Genomic DNA, 18,851 nt, shown 5'->3' with positions numbered 1-18,851 from the left:
TGATATGCTTGTCTGGCAAATGCCAGCTTTATATTTGCGATGTGATTACTTGCTCTGGAAAGCCCTAATGGGTAATGGTCATCAAGCAAGGAAAATGAAATAAATCCAAGTTTAAATTTATCCTAGCCCTTTAATTGATGCTGTTAATGCTTGACATCATTTCCATTCAAGGTGATGATGAAGTGCTGACCCAGGAAAATATTTTAATCCAATCTGACAGGCACAGGAAGTTTGATGAGAGATTATAGAGAAATATCACAGTGACTGTTTTCATATCCACATTTCTCCACTACCCAAAACTTACCCATATGGCTTTTCCAGGTGGCAGCTACCCAGCTGAGGGGGCAAGCATCTTCCCCATGGCTAATACCAGCCAGTCAGATCAGCAACTCCATTTAAGATTGTGCTGCTTAAATTTTGTGCAGCTGACACCAGGTTGGGAGACAATGACACCTCAGTGAAGGATCAGGGTATAATACGGAAGATCTGAAAGACGGAGAACTATTTGAGTGGTTCAGGTGGGATGAAGTGCAGCAGTACAAATGCAAGGTCATGCATATGGAGATTCTTATCAGAGAAATCTGCTGTGATGCATCAGTGGGAAATGACTGAAGTGGAGGAACCATGTGAGTTTACATCAGGGAGCTGCTGGTAAGATGCAGGTGTGAGAAAGGGCAAATACACTTCTAGTTGAAGCCTGAGGTGCTTCCAGACAAGGTGGAGAAGTGCTACTGCATCCTATACACAAGGTTGGGATACCCACCTGCAGCAAGTGGAATGATGCAGAAAAGGATTATAGAGTAGATCAGGGAAACTGAGAGTCTGTGTTACAAGAGGAGGCACAGAGTGCTCAGCTTGTTCAGTCTAGCAAAGCAAAGAGGGGCTGAGAGGGGGTGTGATTGCTGTCTGTAAAAACATCAGGGGGTCAAGCATCAGGGAGGGAACAGAGCTGTTTAAGCTAAAGGACGATATTGCCACAAGATCAAGTGGGTGAAAGCTGACTGTGAATAAATTCAGGCTGGAAATGAGAACATTAGAGCGGTCGGGCTCCAGAACATCCACCCAGTGGGAGGAGCAAGCCAAACAGGAACAGCTTTTAAGATGGGATGTGGTATATTCATAAAATGAATAAGCAGTGGTATTCCCTGTTTCCATGTCACACCTGCCCCTGTTTCTGAGCATTTTTCATTCCTCTTTTCCCAAGGAATTTGCAAGGATCTTATTTTTACCTGTGGAACTCATCATCTGGACTCTCATTTTCCAGCAATGGAGAATGGGTCTGGCCCTTGGATAATTTGCTCTCAGTCTTTGACACTGTAAACTCTGATACACATAAACCTTGTCATCATCTTTTCCTTCTTTTTTAATATTTTTTTTAAGAAGTCCATGTCATCTAAACTCTTTGAAGTTACCTCTCTGCAAGGTATCCTGTAGCTTTGGAGGTGCAGTTGGGGCAGAAATTGAGGACAAGACATGTCTGCTGAGGTAGCATGGCATTTTGCATTCCAGAGCCCCCTGTTCATCCCAGGAGTTGTCAGTGGCACCATAACAAAGCTCAGCCCCTTTCAGTCCCTAGGATGAGGTGCTTGGGAGTATCTTTCCTGGCTGTCACCAGTTTATGGCCACAGACGACACTGCCAGTCATGTTGAGGGCGATGGTGTGGTTGTTTCTGGTCTTTGTGAACAACACTCACTTTGGAAGGGAGCGGCTGTGTCTTAGCTGGATTTTGTTGGGATGAGTCCATGGCAGTCGCAGCCACAGGGGAAATCTGATGTGAGAAGGTGGCTGCAGCCCCCTAGGACAGAGCTCTATAATGTGTCCAATACTGTTGGCAAACAGGCTGAAGTGGTAAAAATGTGAGACTCTTTCACATCCTGAGTGGTATTGCCTGTCAGAGGAGAAGTGCATTTCTGCTGCTGTCACCTTCTTCATGCCCCTGGACCATGCTGAACTGGGATGTCTGTGCCTGATGAGAAACTGGGCAGCTTTGCTGAGGCTGTCTGTTCTCCTGGGCACAAGAGACGTGGATGCCCTTGTACCTACTGCTGCCAGGGTGCTTTGAAAACTGTCTTAATTGCTGGTTGCTTGAAGGCAGGTGGAGATTATTTTATCCATATTATTGCCCCACGCTTTTTTCAAACCTATTTGACCTACCTGTGCTTTCTGTGCTAACAGGCTCCCCACAGCTCCTGGTCCTGTGCATGGCTGCCCTCCAGGATGTCCTGACACTTATAGATGTGAGAGGAGGGCTGGGGTGGGTGAACTTACCCTAACACACCATCTGTGTGTGTGCCCGAGGTGACATTTTTCTGTTGTGCTTCTCTGCGGGACATGGAGGGTACAGGGAGGAGACTGTCAGAGGGAGCAAGGCTCCTGTACCACCCCAGCCTGACTTCATCCACCATCTGCTCTCCCTTTGGAGAGGCCAGCCTGGCTGGGGATGGGAGCTGGGAGCTTTCCCAGTGCCCCACATCTGCAGTTAGCTGCAGTTAGCTAATGAGGATGGAGTGGGAGCCAGGTCAGCCAGCCCCATCTCATTTGTGCTGCAGGAGCAGCCAGGGGAATCTGAATGAGGCTGAGGAAAAAGGGAGAGAGAGGGAGTGTGTGTGGAAAGGATTTGGAGGGGAGATACTGGAATGCAGAGCCAGGGCTCCTGCCCTGAGCTGAGAAGTTGCTGAAGAAGTGGTACAAGTAAGGAGTGAGTGGCAGGAGTGAATAGCAATGCTGGGAAGCTGGATGCTCAGAGAGCAGTTCCTTTGCTCCGATCAGCCTGTTGGGTAATCCGCATTATTTTAATGTTTACAGTATCACCGTATCACAGTATGTTTGGGATTGGAAGGGACCTCAAAAGATCATCTAGTCATTCTTTTAGTTTGTGTTTGAAACAATTCCCTGGGTTTTGCTGATGAAACAAACAGGTTTTCTTTCTCATTTCTCCCTCAAACAAGCATGCAGTTGCTTAACGTGCAGCTGGTTGTGAGACCACGTGCATGGTTACGCAGGTCACACCAAGTCCCAGCACAGGTAGGTTATTGTGGTCTTGTGAATCTGTGATATGGTTTGTCGAGCAGGACTGCAACATTAACTATTGACAGATGTGTTTATTAACATCCTTTGGCTTTATCATGCCTGTTAGCAGATATGTACCTGGCTTAAACATCATTCGGTCTGAAAACAACATCCTTTTTTCCTTTAGTAGCCTGCATAAACAGAAAATGTAGATGTGGCAGTGTCATACTTTGGATCCCATTGCTGTGACAGCATTCCAGCTGGGATGGAAGCAAGGGGCAGGGATTGTGTGGCCTCCTGCTTTACTCTCTGAGGCTCTTGGTGTGTGTTGCTGGATCACAAGCTGACTTGGCTGGTCACAATGGGACAATCATCTCTAAGCATCATGAGCCAGCTCACTACCTACCAACAAGATGTGATGGTGAGGAGCGAGAAAGGGCAGACCTAGTTTGCAGGTCCTGGAGGCTTGATGGCTAAGTAGATATGGACATGTGAGTGTGCTCTCCCTTGGTTGCTAATACTTCTTACAAGTGACAGGGGAAAGGGGCAGGTTGCACACTGGGCATGTGAATACATAAGTCCCACGCAAGAATGGTTTTCCCCTTTGTAAGGTGTTTTTAGTGAGCCCATTCTGCAAGAATGTTCTCTGCTCTGCAGCCTGTGTGATATCCACAGCCAGCTGGTAGAAATTGTGGGTTTGTTTGTTTGTTTTCCCTTCCCATACCCTTTCTGTCATTACTGAAAATGAAAGGAGGTGAAGGCAGATATGAGGCTGTGCATTGCGCTGTGCTCTTGTTCTGGCCCCAATGGCAGCATCCCAAGCCTGGTGATGAATGAGCTTGTTGCAGGAGATCCTCCACTGAGGCTTCGGCATTTCTATTAAGGTGGCCAGTGTTTCACTGTCCTCTGTGCCTGCCTCTGCTTTATTAACTGCACCGCAGCAATATTAAGCTGGAGCACTGAGCCAGCATGATCAGGAGGAAAGAGGCTGAGGAGGGGGTGGAGGGAAGAAGATATCAGGGTAGCATGGGAGAAGAGCACGCACGGAGCAGGAGAATGAGGGCAGCAGTGGGTGAGTGAAGCAGAGGATTAAAAAATAAGTTCCTGCTAGACTGATGCATGCAGCTCTGCACAGACCCACTGCTGGTAATCAGGGAGGCAAAGGATGTTTAGGGAGGGAGAGGCAGAGCCAGACCTTGGCCTTAATGTCTGTCTGCTGGGTCTGTGCTAGTGACTGCGAGCCAGCACCTGCTTTATGTGCAAAGAGCAAGTGGCTGGTTGGACCTGTCCCCTTTTTTTCCTTTGCACTAATTTCATGCCCTTTAAACTGTGCTGGCAGTGCACCTGGCCCTTTCTCCTGACGGCTGCAGCTAGTCCAGGGGAGACATTTGGCCCATGCAGCTTTTTGCCCAGAAGAGCCAGTCTTTCTGAAGACATCCCGGGCCAGTTCTGTCGGGATGCCAGGGCTGTAGGGATTATAGTAAGGATGCGTGGAGTGCAGCCTCACTGACAGACAGTTGCTGTGTCTGTCCAAGCTGCTGATTTCATAGGAACAGGACACAGGCTGAGAGAAGAGCTGGGTCCAAATTATTTGGTGGAGGGAAAAGACCCTTGCAAAACTTTTCCCTTATGCTCCAAGAGAAGGTACATGCCGGGCCCCAACTGTGCCTTTCCCTTTACTTAGTGATCCAGGATTCTCCTAGGAAGCAGGGCATTTGCAACCCATGGGGGGCATATGTCCCTTTACTGATTCCTGTTTCACAGCGAAACCTGAGTGGCAGCTAGGTGTTTATTTGGTTAAACCCACATGCCCTTGATGGTACACTCAACTGGGGGATCTAAAGCTTTGCAGTCCAGACTGGAGGCTGATTTCTCAGTTTGTCCTGGATTAGGTGATGTGAGAGAGTAAGTGATTTGACATTGCTCTCAGAGGCTTTAGATACCCAAATTCCACCTAACTCCCAGCTGAGGTGGTATTTGCACTGTCTGAATCTCACCCTCAGGCTTCGGTCCCACTCTCCATTTTGTTTCTCTTCTAAAGGTTATGTCTAGATGAGGGAAATGGCTCCTGACCTCCTCATGTTTGCTGGCTGCCTTCCCACCGCCTGGGCTCATGACAGCCTGCAGGGAGGAGCTGTGGCCATCCCTCTGCAGTCAGGCTCCACTCCCCAAAAAGCCCCATGACAGGAGCTGTTCTGCTCCACAGCCTCCTGCTTCTGGCTTGTGACCCCTCCTCTCCTCCCAGAGAACTGGGGGTCTGGTGCTAATGATCCCAGGTGAGGTGGATGCCGCTGGGAGCAAGCTCCCGTTCGCTTGGCAGTGTGGTGGTGCGGAGGTCTGGCAGATGGGAGGGCTGAGCAGTCCAGCTGGATCAGCACCCAGCTTGCTTGCGTGCGTGCAGAATATTGTTGATACGAATGGATCCTGGCAGCATCCCAGTGCCAAGTTTGTGCTTGGTTCTCAGAGTCACTGCCCTGGTCCTGCCCACTGGGACTGCTCCCAGGTGCCTCACAGGAAGGCACCGAGCTGGGGGGAAGGCACAGAAGCAGTTCCCATCCCTCTGACCCATCTTGTCTGGAAGAGGAGAAGGGTGGTGGAAGCAGTTCCTCAAGCAATTTGCACCTTGATCTGTTTAGGGCAGATACAAATTTATTGTTCACTGTGAGAACCACGTGCAGCCGTGGATACCCAGGGGCCAGTCCCTGCCCTGACATGGTACCATGGCAGGATGTGGTCCAGCCCTGCCCCTTTCCTTGGGAGCACCATCCAAACTGTAGGCAGATCAACTCATGTGAGGAGGTGGGTCCTGGCCATCTTAGAAATGAACACAGCTCTGACACAGGAAGCTCTCCAGTGTTAGCCATTGCTTCTGAGTTAGAACTTACACCTTAGGGCTGGAGGCAGGCAGAGGAGGGGTTGCTTGTGCTTGTGCTTAAGAAGCACCACATTTGCATTACTCCCCTGCCATGCCTTGCTGATGGTCTTCGCTCCTGCGGTGACCTCGCTCCATCTGCTTGCCCCACACTCTCCATGCTGACAGATTTGCTGTAAACCTCCATCCCTCTTCCAGACATCCTGTAACTTCAGAGTTAATGATGAACATGGAGCCTGCCTGTCAGGAGAATTGCCTTTACAATGACACCTGTCAACCTAGAAGATATATTAAAGGCAGGGGGAAGCTTAGTGTCTGGGACAGTGGACACTGGGGCATGGAAAGCCCTGCCAAAGGTCTTTTTACCAGGACCAACATCCCCAATAACATATCTTGCCACAGGGATCCAGGCACTGCACAGCAACAGACAGGAAATTGTATCATCTTTACAATGCAATCCTTGCTCTTGTCCTTCCCCTGGCAAGTGAGCATGACTGTGGCAGGAAAGTTTCACTGACACATAATTCATCATTTTTAGTGGTGGTGATTTTGACGATGATATTTTTCCCACTGCTTCCTTGAAACTTCCCTGCTGCCTTAGCAGACTGAACAATGTTCAGCTGGTATGGTTCAGCTAGCATTGTTCAGCTCCTTCCTCAGTGGGCACCAGAGGAAGAGGGAGCCTGTGGGTGACTCCAGAGGACTGCTGACTTGAACTAGCCCCCTTGCTCTGGTCTGCAGAGGCAGCATGGTCTAGGGCTCAAGGGTGAATCCTATGGAAGGGTGCTGAGGAAGCATGGCAGTAGACAGGTCCCAAGGATATGCCACAGAACTCAGGCAACAAATGAATGAATTCTGCAGCAGCAATTATGGCTTGAAGCGTATCTGGCAAAATGCCATGCAGTGTGTGCACAGGGCCTTGGTGCACTCATGGAGGTGAGTTGGGTTCATTCCTCCCCTCTTGGAGGCATTGGTTCTCCCCTGGATCAGAAGGACCTGAAGGCTTTTCTTCAGGGACAGCTCAGGCTCTTGATCACTGTTCTGTATCACAGCTGGGAATTTTCAAACCAGTTCTGCATGAAGATCTTATTCATAAACCAGGTGTACTTGTCTGTATAGGAAGAGGAGGAATAGAGCGTTAGATGGTGAATAGGATTCCTCAAGTTTCAAGATTTTTGTAACACTGTGGGTTCTTTTCCTATGCAGCTGACTCAGAGAAACACCATCCAAACCTTCATTCCTGTGCAGAAAATGGAGAAAGGCCTGTTGCTGGAGCACATCTTGCCCAACCTGAAAGTGCCTCAGAGCTATGAAGTTCGCCTGACACCCATCACCAGCTTTGGGGCTGGGGATATGGCTGCTCGCATCATCCGGTACATGGAACGTAGGTGTCTCCTCCTCGGTCCTGGCTACAAGAGCAGGTCTGAGCCTCAGGCCTAGGGACATGGGCATGTGTAGGCATTCTCTTCTGTGACCGTTGGGTGGATCTCTCTGCTCTATGGAGTTTTGGTGGCATGGTACTATTTGGCTGTTGCCATCAACACAGAGCACTAGATAGAGACCTCTGAGAGCCAGTCTCCATTCATCCTTCACACAGCAGCTCTGACGCACACTCTATGAGCTGGAGAGAACCAAAGCCCCAGTGCCTGGTCAGGCCATGCTGCAGCCTCATGAGGTACAGTGGCTTATTTTAGAGGACAACCACTGGACACTGAGCATTAGCCACATGTGCATAGAAGAGGATTTCAAGGGGCTTCCATTCTTTCCAGAGAATGCTCAGTTCCTTTCTTAACTAGTCATTAGTAAACCTGTAGCTGTGTCTAACACTCTGAATCCCAGATCACCCCATTGATATCCATTGACCATGCTTCTCTGTCCAGCATCCCAGCCACCCGTAACTCTCCCCATTCCCACAACCCTCTAATTTATTTACTCTTCCTCAGGTGTCTGGATCCTGTATTTCAGCAGAAAGTACAGATCTCCCTCATCTTATGTTTGCATGATTTCGTGCAACCCTCGTGTCCCATGGAGTGGCAAGTGTCACCAGTATATACCCCAGAATACCTGTTGTCTCAGATCTCCAGTGTCTCATTTTGATGTCCCTCTCAGATACCCAAGCTTTAGCTTCCAGTGGGTGCTCCAGAAAGAAACTTCTTGAATTGCTGGAAGGGTTCCCTTGTGCAGTTCTGGGATCACCACTTAGGTGGGGTTTTCTTAAGATTGGTTGCTGATTGGATCAGAGAGTCAGCATCTTGTTCCATCACCAAGGCAAACATAGAGCGCTGCTCTTTCACAGGGATGCTGCTAGAAGATTGATGTATCTATGACCTTTCTTGATGTGTTTGTTTTATTTTCAGACTTTGATTGTGATTTGCGATTTGAGGGAGTACTAGCTGTTCTGACTTGTTTTTCTGTTTCCTCTTCCAGCAATCAACAATCCCAACCCAACAGGTAAGCAACAAGACCTTTGTCTTTATGTTTTGAATGTAATGCATGTTAGTCAAGTCTCCAGCAGATCAGAAAAGCCAAACAGCTGGAATACACAGTTGACTTTGCCAAATCTTTTTCCCAAAAAGAGGATGAGATTGCATACACTAATGCTTCCAGTAAGTAATGCCATTTGTTCTGCCTTGAGTTATTGACAGGAGATATACACCAGAGATATCCCTCCCTGATATCCTTGACTGGATAGGTTGTGATCTTGAACCCACCCTCCCCTTAACATTAGCTATCTGCATCCAGTAAGCAGGTTATTAAATGTTCCCCAAAATAACTGTGTTTAAGTAATGCATATCCCCCATCATCCTCAGACCTGGAAGGATACTGCTTGACATCTCTGCAGGCTGGTATGGAGCAATTTCCAACTCAGACCTGGCTCTTCTTGCAGACTCCTTAAGCACCGTTCCTTTCTTCTCCCCCTCCAGTGTCGTCACTGTTTACTTGTTTATTTACCTTCTGGTCATTCCTGCCAAGATGCAGGTCCATCTTTATTGAGCACCCAGAGTTCCAATTGATTTTGAGAGCAGAATACAACACATCTAAGAATGTTGGCCAAGAACATGATGGTGCCCATCAAACATAAAAGAGGATGTATAGCATGCTGTAAGTAGTAGTGAAATGATCTTCAGGGGATGAAACAAAGTTCCTTTGCTTTGATTGTTGCATATAAACCCAGGCAAAGCTTGTGGGCAGACTACTTGCTGGTGGTCCATGGCGAGCAGGTGGTTCCATGTAGCTGTTTCTTTCTCTGTTTCCAGCTGCTGAGTCAGTGTTTAATCTTTTTATCTCTTATTCTCTATATGTGTAGATAAGTGCTGCTGCTGTGCTGCAGGGTAGGAGTGGGAAGGAAGAGCCAGGGTTAGGCAATGGCAGCCAGGAGTCAGGTTATTATAGGGTTATCTTGTTAAGGCAACCATGAGGCATTCAGTCTTGCAAGTTCAGACTTTGAGGATGGTTTAATGAACCATACTCTGCCTGAGAGCAGGAGCTCCTTATGGAGTCAGAGGGATTTTGTGGCTCTAATTCCTGATTGCCTTTGCTTTACTTTTTCCACTTTCTGATAGTCTTTAAACATTCTCCATAGAAGACTTACTGGGAAACATTGAGCATATTGCCAGGGACCTCTCCAGAATGTGTACCTCAGTACTTGCTGGAGGAGACAAGTATCCCAGCGCGCAGGAGGAAGTTACAAGAGCTGGCCTTTTGCCAATTGCTTTTATACTACATGCCTCACTGGTAAAGCAAGAGCAACTTTGGCCCTATTGTGTCGATCTCTCTGAGTCTTTGTAAACTGAGCCTTCAAACTGCTCGCCTGGGGTTGCTTTGGCATCTTGGTTGAGGCCAGAATGACTTCATGAAATTTGCCTCTGGTGGAGGATAACTCAAGCACGCTTGTATTTTCATGCAGTAAACCCAGCACTTTGGGTTTCTCCTTGATAAAAACTACCCAGCCTGTGCTGGATATTGGGACCTCTGGGCCAGTCATCAGGGCCTTGGCTGTGAGTTCACACCTTCAGACTGACTGCCTAAAGCTCCACCCACCACACTTGCTTTTGGAGATGCCCTTTCCTTTCACACCTGCTGCCAGCTGAAATAGGAACCCAAAGGTTCTTAGATCTGTCTCTGGGCCACAGCTCAGTTCACAAACTCTCATCTCAGTAGCATGGAAATCCTTGCTACTACCTCTTATTTTTCAACTTCCGCTGCTACCGCCACCCCCAGGGAAAAGGGCTGGGACAGGATTGTAAAGGTATCCTCACGCTAGGCTGCCCAGCCAAATTCTGGGAGCAAACATTGAGAGCTCTCCAGTGAAAGGCAAAGATTAGATGATTAATGCTTCTGGCAGCCTGATCCAAGGGCATGCACAATGGTGATTAATTTACAAACTCTGAGAGTCACTTAATACAATTATTTCTTCATGCATTTTTTTCCCAGCCTAATAAGATGTTAACGACATTGGGGCAGGCATGCGTGTGGCATGGTTACAGAGCCAGGTACTGGGGTTATAAAGCAAAAGCAAAGTAAAAGCAGAGGAGCTGAACAGAAGACATTGGGGATTTCAAATATTTAGAGGTTAGCAGTAAGAGTGACTGTAACTTTTAAAAATCAGTTGATCTGGTTCTAAAAAACAGCACTTATCTTTAAAAGACTGTTTTAGAATTATATTAATTATAAGGTATTACCTTCAAGGTTTCTTAGAATAACTGATTGTTTTAATGTCATGACTAAATTCCAGTGTTGGGGAATTTGCCCTGTCCTTCTTACCTCTCCCGTGCAATTTCATTTGGGTATAGCCTTCACTTTCTCTTGGCCAGAGTGTTATGTTCTTCTAGAGAAGCAACGCTGTTTCTTATATACCTGCAGTCCAGCTGTGTGTGGTGCTAAAATGTTGTGGGATTGTGGAGAAATACGCTGGGCGGTGATCAGTACCAGATGCTGGTTGTTACAGATTAGCCTGGCTCACTGCTTACTGTCTAGTGCCTGTGTGTCCTATCCCTCGTAACACCTCCTAATCCAGAGGAATCTGAGTTTGTTGCCCTGATACGAACATGTGAGAATGAGATGTGAGCCCAGTGCTTAGAGTTGGATTCCTCAAATCTATACCCATTCCTCAGAAGTGCGTGTAATGCAAAGGTTAAAAAAGGTGACTGCCACCAATCCCTTGTATCGTGATGGCAAATAGGATTTTCTGGGCCATATTATCCCCTTGTCGCAGATGGAGATATTAAAGCAAATGGCAATCCAGTATGACCTAACCAGTTACGGTATTATGAAGCTTTCTTTCATTGCTGGTTATAAATGCTTTAGAAACTTAACTTGGAAAAGGCAGTTAATTGCTGCTTCTTAGATCCCAGCATACTTTGAGGTGGCAATACAGTTTTTATTGTCTTCGTCTTCTAGATGGGGAAGTTTATCTCCAGAGAGAAAGTGAGAGCCTGTGGGTCACGCAACAGGTCTGCAACAGAGCTGAGGCTTGAAGCATGGTCCCTTATGCTCCAAGCCAGTTTCATTCATCAGACCACAGCTAAATGACAAAGGTGGTTTTATTCAAAGGTGCTCCATCTGCTATTCATCCATAGTCTGCAGCTAGAATAGGATTCTTATTTTTTGCATTCATCTGGCAGACAGAAGTTCGGTACCAGGGATGGCTTCCCCCTCAGGACCTGAAATGAAAACCTCTATTATGTTTCTCAAGAAGGCAAAGCAACAAGAAATGCTAATAGCCACGGCAGAGGGTATCTCCCCTGGGAATGCAGGGAAGTGTCTGTAACCAGGAGCAAACATCTCTGCACTTTGAGCTGCTGCCACTGCAAAGCCTGCCAAGGAAATCTGCTTGGTGAAGACAGCACTGACTCCAGCCTTTGAGGAACCAGCTCCCCTGCCACGTCCACCTTGCCTCTAACAATCCAGAGAACAACTTCTGTGTTCAATATTTAAATCCACTGTTTAATTTTTAAACAGGAAGCTTCCTTTGCACCGCAGTGCTGAGCCAGGATCCCTGGCAGATGGTGTGGGTCTGCAAGAAGAGTTGTCACACAGTCAAGGTCAAAAGTTAGGTCACTGCTGTGGCCTCTGAGACACGACAGGTCATTTAAAGGTTTCTTTACGGCTGGATCTCCTGATAAACCTTGCTGATAAACCATCCAGAAGTGACAAGCTGGCAGCGTCCCAAACCACACTGGACATCTAATTATTCTGGACACCTCCACTTCTAGGTCCAAGATATGCCAGAGCTTTACCTTCCTGTGGTTTATTTTAAACCAAAGAACTAGGAGTCAGAGCACTCGGATTCTCTTTCTCTTTTGCTGTGATCTTAAACGTGTCTCTCTGTACTTTTGTGCATCTGCTTCCCCACGTGTAATGCAGGAGATATATCGAAACAAGCATTGCTACCTCGTGGAGATGTTAAAAAGCCTTGTTCATCAGTTGTTGCGAAGTGCCTTTAGATCCCAAGCTACACAGAGGCACCACTCTGTGGTTACAAACTCCTGCACAGCAAATGGTGTTGCGCATAAGCCTGGTCATGTTATGGTGTATGTGGTGCATAGGGCCCTGTCTTATTTTATGCTCCCTGGTAGCAGCATTGCCTTCTGGAAATAGCTGCACCTGAGTGAGAGGAGAGGATGGCACCAGGTCCCTGTTTTCACATTAAAAGAGCTCTCTTCAAGCTTTTGAGTTGTCTTCTCTGAGCAGTCTCATCCCACAGGTGTGGGGGGCTTCTTACAGATGAGGCACAGTAGTCCATCTGCTGGCACAACGAGTCCTTAGCACTAAGCTGAGAATACTGTCCTCAGTCCTCTTGTCTTGCACAGCTCTCTCTGATCTCCACCTGAGCTTGGGTTTTCTCCTTAATCTGCCTCTCCTTTGGTTTCTGTGTCTCGTCCTTTGTGGGTTTGCTCCCTCTCAGTTGCCTGAAAGGCCTCTGTGTTATGGCTTTCAGCTCTGATTTCTTCCTGATACTGTCTGTTAAGGGAATTTTGTGCTGGAGAAAGATGTCACCTTTCTCCCTGAAGGTCCATGTGCACAACAGGGTCAGAGGTGCAAACCATCCCACTTCCTTTGATTGCAAAAGGACAATATCGGTGGATCCAGTCATGTAGTGTAATGCCATTGTAAGAGAAAACTTGCATCTTCTAACTGTAGCTGGCAACCTGTGAGCTGGAGCCATGCAAATGTTTGTCTTCAGTCAGATGGAGAGAATCTGCAGTGTTAGACCAAGCCAGCAATATCAGAAACCTTGTGGGCTCCAGCTTTGAGGATCAGTGAATGTCTGGTGCAGACATGAACTTGCTCCTCTCAGCCATGAGGGCTGGGGTAGGAATATTCAAAGCTGCTTTCTCACTCTTTTCTCCCTCCATATCGTTTTGCTGGAGATGAGATGGAACCCCAGCCCACACAATTGCCCTGTCTGACACCCTACAGGCATTTGCCCTATTGTTGGTTGTTTGATGCCCGCTCCTCCTCCTCTTTCAGCTCCAGCTGCCATGTGGCCCTCTCTGCTCTGCACTTTGGAGCAGTGGCTAATTTGGATTAGGATGCTAATTAGAAATGAGCAGATTGAATGCAAAGCACTTAGCCAGGGTTAATCAGCAGTTAAGTGGCCAGCCCAGCCGAGCTCCCGATGGCTGTGTTCAGCTCACAGGAGTGTAACCTCTCAGTTTTCTGCTGAGGTTACAGAAAACCCAGCTGCCCTGATCCATGAACCAAGCCCATGGTTTGCAGCACAGTGCTCAACCTGTGGGGGCCAACACCCTTTTGTGGGCCACAGCAGGAGGCTGCCTCCTCTTTTCCCACTGCTTTGGTAGGATGCTAGAGAGAGACAAGAAGGGGAACAACAGTGTGGAGACCCTGTTCCCCTACCACAGGAGTCTGCAGGCTTTTGATATCTGTTTGGATGGTGGTCGTTTTCCTTTCCAAATGGGAGAGAATGGGGAGGGCCTTAGCTGAAGGATAGGAACTAGGTGGTTCAGCATCTCAGAGTCAAGACGCTGTTAATTTTGTGGGTAGTCTCCTCTGATGCAAGATGGCAGATTTTGGTGTGCATGGTAGGTGTGTGAAGCTCCTACCATCACAATGTACCATGTCTGGACTTTTGGACTTGGCATGGCAGAAAGCTTCCCTTCCCATCCCATCTTTGCCACTCAGCCCATAGCTTGCTGACCCTGCTGTGGCCTACATGTCCTGCCGGAGCCACCCCTGCTACAGAGAGCCTCCTGGCCAGGAAGAGGAGCAAACCACCACTGAAGATACAGCAATGCAAGAGCCCAAGTAGGCGTTTGCGCTTCTCTTCATCTGGGCATGATAACAGGAATAGTGTGGGGCATAAACCCCAAAAAGTTGAGTCTTGTGCCAGCATATCATGGATGAGCTTTGTAGTACATCCCAAGCCCTTAGCAAGAGCTTTATTTTCCCTTCTGTATATGTTCTTTCATGACTTTTAAGACCTTTATCTTTCAATTGCTAGCACACCTCCTTGCTCTTATATAAAGACAGAAGGTTAAGTGACCTGTGCTTTCTGCATCTACACCACTCACAAGATCTGAGATCCCACTCTCAGCCCATTCTGTAGATCTGCTTTCTGCCCAGGGACCTTTCAGAACACAGAGCAATTTTCATATAGGCTCTTGGACCTGTTTTCTCTTTCCCTTTTGCCTGTTGCCTCAATCCCACTTCTACTGTGTCAGCAGTGCAAAGCTGGTTCTTGCCCTTGTTTTTGTGGCTCAGGAACTACCTTTTTACCACAAAGGTTCCTATCATCAGCATTGTCAAGTCCAATTCCTTCCAGTCTCTGCAAGTCCATATTGGGTTATGTCTATGCAAAAGATTTTTCACCTGTCTTACAATATTGCTGTAGGGTGTGACTGTCTTGTGATAGCAATAAAACCGAGCCCTGTTGCACATGTGGTTGATCCTACATAAAAATCTTTTACCTACGTGACTTATTTTGTTAGGGGAACCAGCATAAGCTGCAATATCAAATGTGCCTTTTAGCTGGTAGAAATTGGATGTACTCTAGCTAAATGACACATTTGCAGCACTGAGCTGACCTCTTCTCCACAGATGATTTTTTTCATGTGTGCCATAGTTTAGTTTAATATATAGCCCAAAGGGGGGTCATCTGCTGGTGCTTTTTCCTCTCTCCTGGGGAAATTATTCTACCATCAAATTGTTCTGGTTTAAAAGCCCTTGTGGCCTGTTTGCCTTCAATGCTCTTTTTACCCTCCTCTACATTTGCCCCCTCAGACCTCCCAGCAGAATCTGTGTTTCTCTTTAGCCCTCATAGCCTTCTTCCATTTCATCAGACCATCACATACATCAGCCTGGATTAACCCTTCCATAATCATACTAATCACAAATATATTCCTTTTTGGCCTCCTCCTGGGGTCGGGGGCTGCCCCACAGTGGTGGCACAGCAATGCTGTGCAACTTGCTGCAAGCACCCAGGCAGCCCTGGGGAGGAGATTTGAAAAAGCAGCAGCTGATCAGCCTCTTCCCTTCCCCACAGATAACACCTGTCGCTTTGAGGACGAGAAGATCTGCGGCTTCGTGCAAGATAAGATGGACAACTTCGACTGGACCCGGCAGAACGCCCTGACCCAGAACCCAAAGCGCACCGTCAACACGGGGCCACCCACGGACATCAGCGGTACGCCGGAGGGTAGGCATACTTCTGGTTTTCTTTTGTCTTGTCAGGAGTCCCACCACGGCTCTGGAGCTGGTGGAGTCTGCTGATCTGCTTTCCACACAATACACTTCTCTGCACAGGGTGCAGGGAGCAGGCAGTTAATTTGCATGTTACTGATTGGCATTAAACACACAATTAAAACGCCCACGGCTTTGTTTAAGGGAATAGTGTGAGCATTAGTTCTTGTTACCAGCTAATTGCCCGCTGCCTAATGCCCTTGTTGCATTTGATGCTTGTTTTGAAGTCAAAAAAGGATAAACAAGTAGGAGAACATCTCTAACACCTAGAAAGTGCCCTGCTGGTTTTAGCCAGCTGTTTGCTCAAAGAAGGTCTCAGGGAGGCAAATAGATCTCCTTAGTATGAAGCAGAAGCATGAGAGACCAGGCAGGAGTTGCCTGCAGGGTGGAAGCAAGTGCCTCACCTCTGGCTTTAGGAGATTGGTGTTATGTATTGCTCACGCTAGCTGTGCATGGAGTACATGCTCCCATTTTAGCTGGATATTACTTTCCGGTTTCTCTAATGAGGAAAGTAAATTTGTATGCAAGCACAAATCTTTGAACTCAGGAAAAAAGGGAAACATCCAATGGCCAGCTAAGGAAATGGCTTTTCACATTAGTGTTCAGTACCCCAGCCTGATTGAGCATTGAAAATGATGCCAACAAATTAAATAGCTAATCTGTTCCTCCCTGGGTTGTTAACAACTACTTTGGTATTGTTCTCTTTAGATAACAATATTGTTTAGGCCAGAAATACTGAATCCTCTCTCCCTCTGCTTGAGGCAGTGAAATTAGTCTGGAATGGTTTCTCCCTCCTCTTTCTGGTTTTCTCTTTGCACAGTGCAGCCAGTTCTGGTGCTCTTCATGCTGCAGAAGAAAGGCTCATTTTGCACCCAGACAGATGTGTTTGTGCATATTCAGGGACTCATCTGCTGTCTGCACTCACAGCATATCTGCTGATGCCTGCCCTTCCTGTTGTCCCCTAAATACTGCAGAGGTGGGAGGCACTGCAGATACCCTGCAAGTGGCTCTAGTCAGGGTCACAGTGGGTGCAGGCCACAGGAGAAGAGCAAGTCTGTGTCTCTCAGAGGAGGAGTGGTCTCCCAGCCTCTGGCATCCCATTGCTTGCAGGAAAGGAGACCCAGTGCACACTGCCTTTCCCCACCTTTCCCTCTCATTTTGTAGGTTATTACATGTTCATCGAGGCATCCCGGCCCCGGGTGACGGGAGACAAAGCCCGGCTCATCAGCCCCCTCTACAACATCACTGCCAAGTATTACTGTGTCTCCTTCTACTACCACATGTATGGGAAGCACATCGGTGAGTACCCTCCAGGGAAGGGTAATCCCAGCCCAGTACAGGCTGTCAGGGATGACCTCCAGCCTCTGCTCCACCCCCCATGTCTGCAGCCAGCGATTCGTAGAAATGTCGAATCATAGAATGTCCTGAGCTGGAAGAGACCCACCAAGGATCATCGAGTCCAACCCCTGTCCCTGCACAGGACACCACCAAAATTCACACCATGTGTCTGAGGGTGTTGTCCAGTCTTTTCTTGAACACTGTCAGGCTTGGGGCTGTGACACCTCCCTGGGGAGCCTGTTCCAGTGCTTCACCACCCTCTGGGGGAAGAACCTTTTCCTAATACCCAACCTCAACCTCCCCTGGCACGTCTTCCTGCCATTCCTTTGAGTAAATGAGTCATGAATCCTACTCCAGTGCTCAAAGCACTAGGGTGAGCTGTTGCTTTCAGATATTTGCCCCTTACCCACAGCCCAGCAGTGTCAGGGTTGTGAAGCTGTTGCAGCCCATCCTCGGGGGCAGCATCTTCTAGTCAGCCATCACCCCTTCCCCTCTGGCTTGCTCCTTCTCCAGCATAAGGCTGCCTACCCTCCACAAAAAAGAGCACCCACGTGCACTCGTTTCCCCTGCTCACAGCCACAGTGACCTTGCTCCAGACAGCAGGACAACAGGTGAACAGTCTGTCTGTCGAGAGGAGATGAAGGTGGAGGGTGGAGGGGCTTTGTGGGACCAAGGAACTCTTTAGTGGCCGCAGCTATTTTGGGGTGGGCAGGATGCGTGTTCCCTCAGCTGTGCCGAGGGGCTGTCTGCTCTGCCCAACTCCCTCCTCTCTAACCACAAGCCTGTGAGTGCAGCAAGCACCCCAGAAGCGCCTGCCACACTAATGAGTTTCCATATCCAGTCAAGAAGCAATTGCTAATTCGTCACCTCTTGATTATAATTTCATTAATTTGAATAATAGATGCACTCTTCCCACAGCATGCTGGGTTATTAATCACCTGCTGGACTGGAGCCTGACTGAAAAATCAGGGCCCAGACAGGAATGTGTCCGCCCTTCAATAAACGGGGTTAATTAACAGCTCTCTGCCTTGGCACCATTGATGTCATTGGGAGGGAGCATGCTCCCAAGTCCAGCCACTACGTCTCCTTGAGCGTGTGGCACAGCAGAGAGGTTAAACTGCAAAATCTGGAATCTCCTTCTCTCAGTGGGGGTGAGGCTGAAACCCTGAACCCATGGGTGCCGGCGGGTGAGGGCTGGTCTGTGGTTTCACTGAGCAGGTCTCCGTCTCTGTCTTTGCTCTGAGGGCTCATATTTGCTGTCTGTGCTCAGAGTCAAGCTAGGTCGGAGGTATTTGCACGCACCTGTATTCCCCCCACAGACAGGCTGCTCCATGCTGTCTTCACACCGGCAGTGAAAGGTTGCTCCAGCAACACTGTCACTGTTGGTTCACACCAGGTTCTCCTGGACCTGCTGGTCTTGCTCAGCTGACAGAGCCCAGCTGTTAATGTGGGCTTGTTCCCTGCAGTTGTCCATTGTGGTCAGTCAGCCCCTTGCTGCCTGATTCCTGCACGTCTTCTCCTGGAGGCTTCGAAAGGGATCTTATTCTTTGTGATTGCAATGAGGGGTGGCCCAAACCAGTGGGAGACTAGCAAGGAAAGAAGATGTGGAGGGAGGAGGCCTCTCTTGCTTTGTTTCTTTTAGGAATACAGCTCTGTGTCATATTTCCAACTTATTTTCATGGGGAAAATAAAAACCTGTCAGTTTTTGCTTGCTATTGGAACGGAGCTCTGTTTTACAGCTCTCATGTGGTAGTTTGTCTGAAGATGGGGTGGCCTGGACATGCCAGGGAATCAATTCATTATAGATTTTTGGCTTTTACCATTTTAACTCTTTCTTCATTTGTTCTACCTACAAATTGCCCAGAGCAAAAGATACAGTGACTCCCAAGACCTAAGAAAGCTGCAGAGTGACATTTTTTATTCCTTGAC

The 18,851-nt window shown here is 48.0% G+C and overlaps 1 protein-coding gene across 1 annotated transcript in view; it reads left to right on the top strand.

Moving 5' to 3' along the window:
* MDGA1 (MAM domain containing glycosylphosphatidylinositol anchor 1) overlaps positions 1-18,851 on the top strand; it is a 151,927-nt gene that overhangs the window by 106,762 nt on the left and 26,314 nt on the right. Inside the window, exons 11-14 of the mRNA XM_005503809.4 lie at positions 7,089-7,266; positions 8,310-8,333; positions 15,388-15,540; positions 16,749-16,883. Of these exons, the coding sequence (XP_005503866.1) occupies positions 7,089-7,266; positions 8,310-8,333; positions 15,388-15,540; positions 16,749-16,883 (490 nt within the window). The remainder of the gene's footprint in view (positions 1-7,088; positions 7,267-8,309; positions 8,334-15,387; positions 15,541-16,748; positions 16,884-18,851) is intronic.

The sequence above is a fragment of the Columba livia genome, chromosome 3 (genome assembly GCF_036013475.1).
Source record: "Columba livia isolate bColLiv1 breed racing homer chromosome 3, bColLiv1.pat.W.v2, whole genome shotgun sequence".
Taxonomy (NCBI): Eukaryota; Metazoa; Chordata; class Aves; order Columbiformes; family Columbidae; genus Columba; species Columba livia.
Note: the sequence above shows the minus strand (reverse complement) of the source record. Positions and strands in the feature narration are given on the sequence as shown.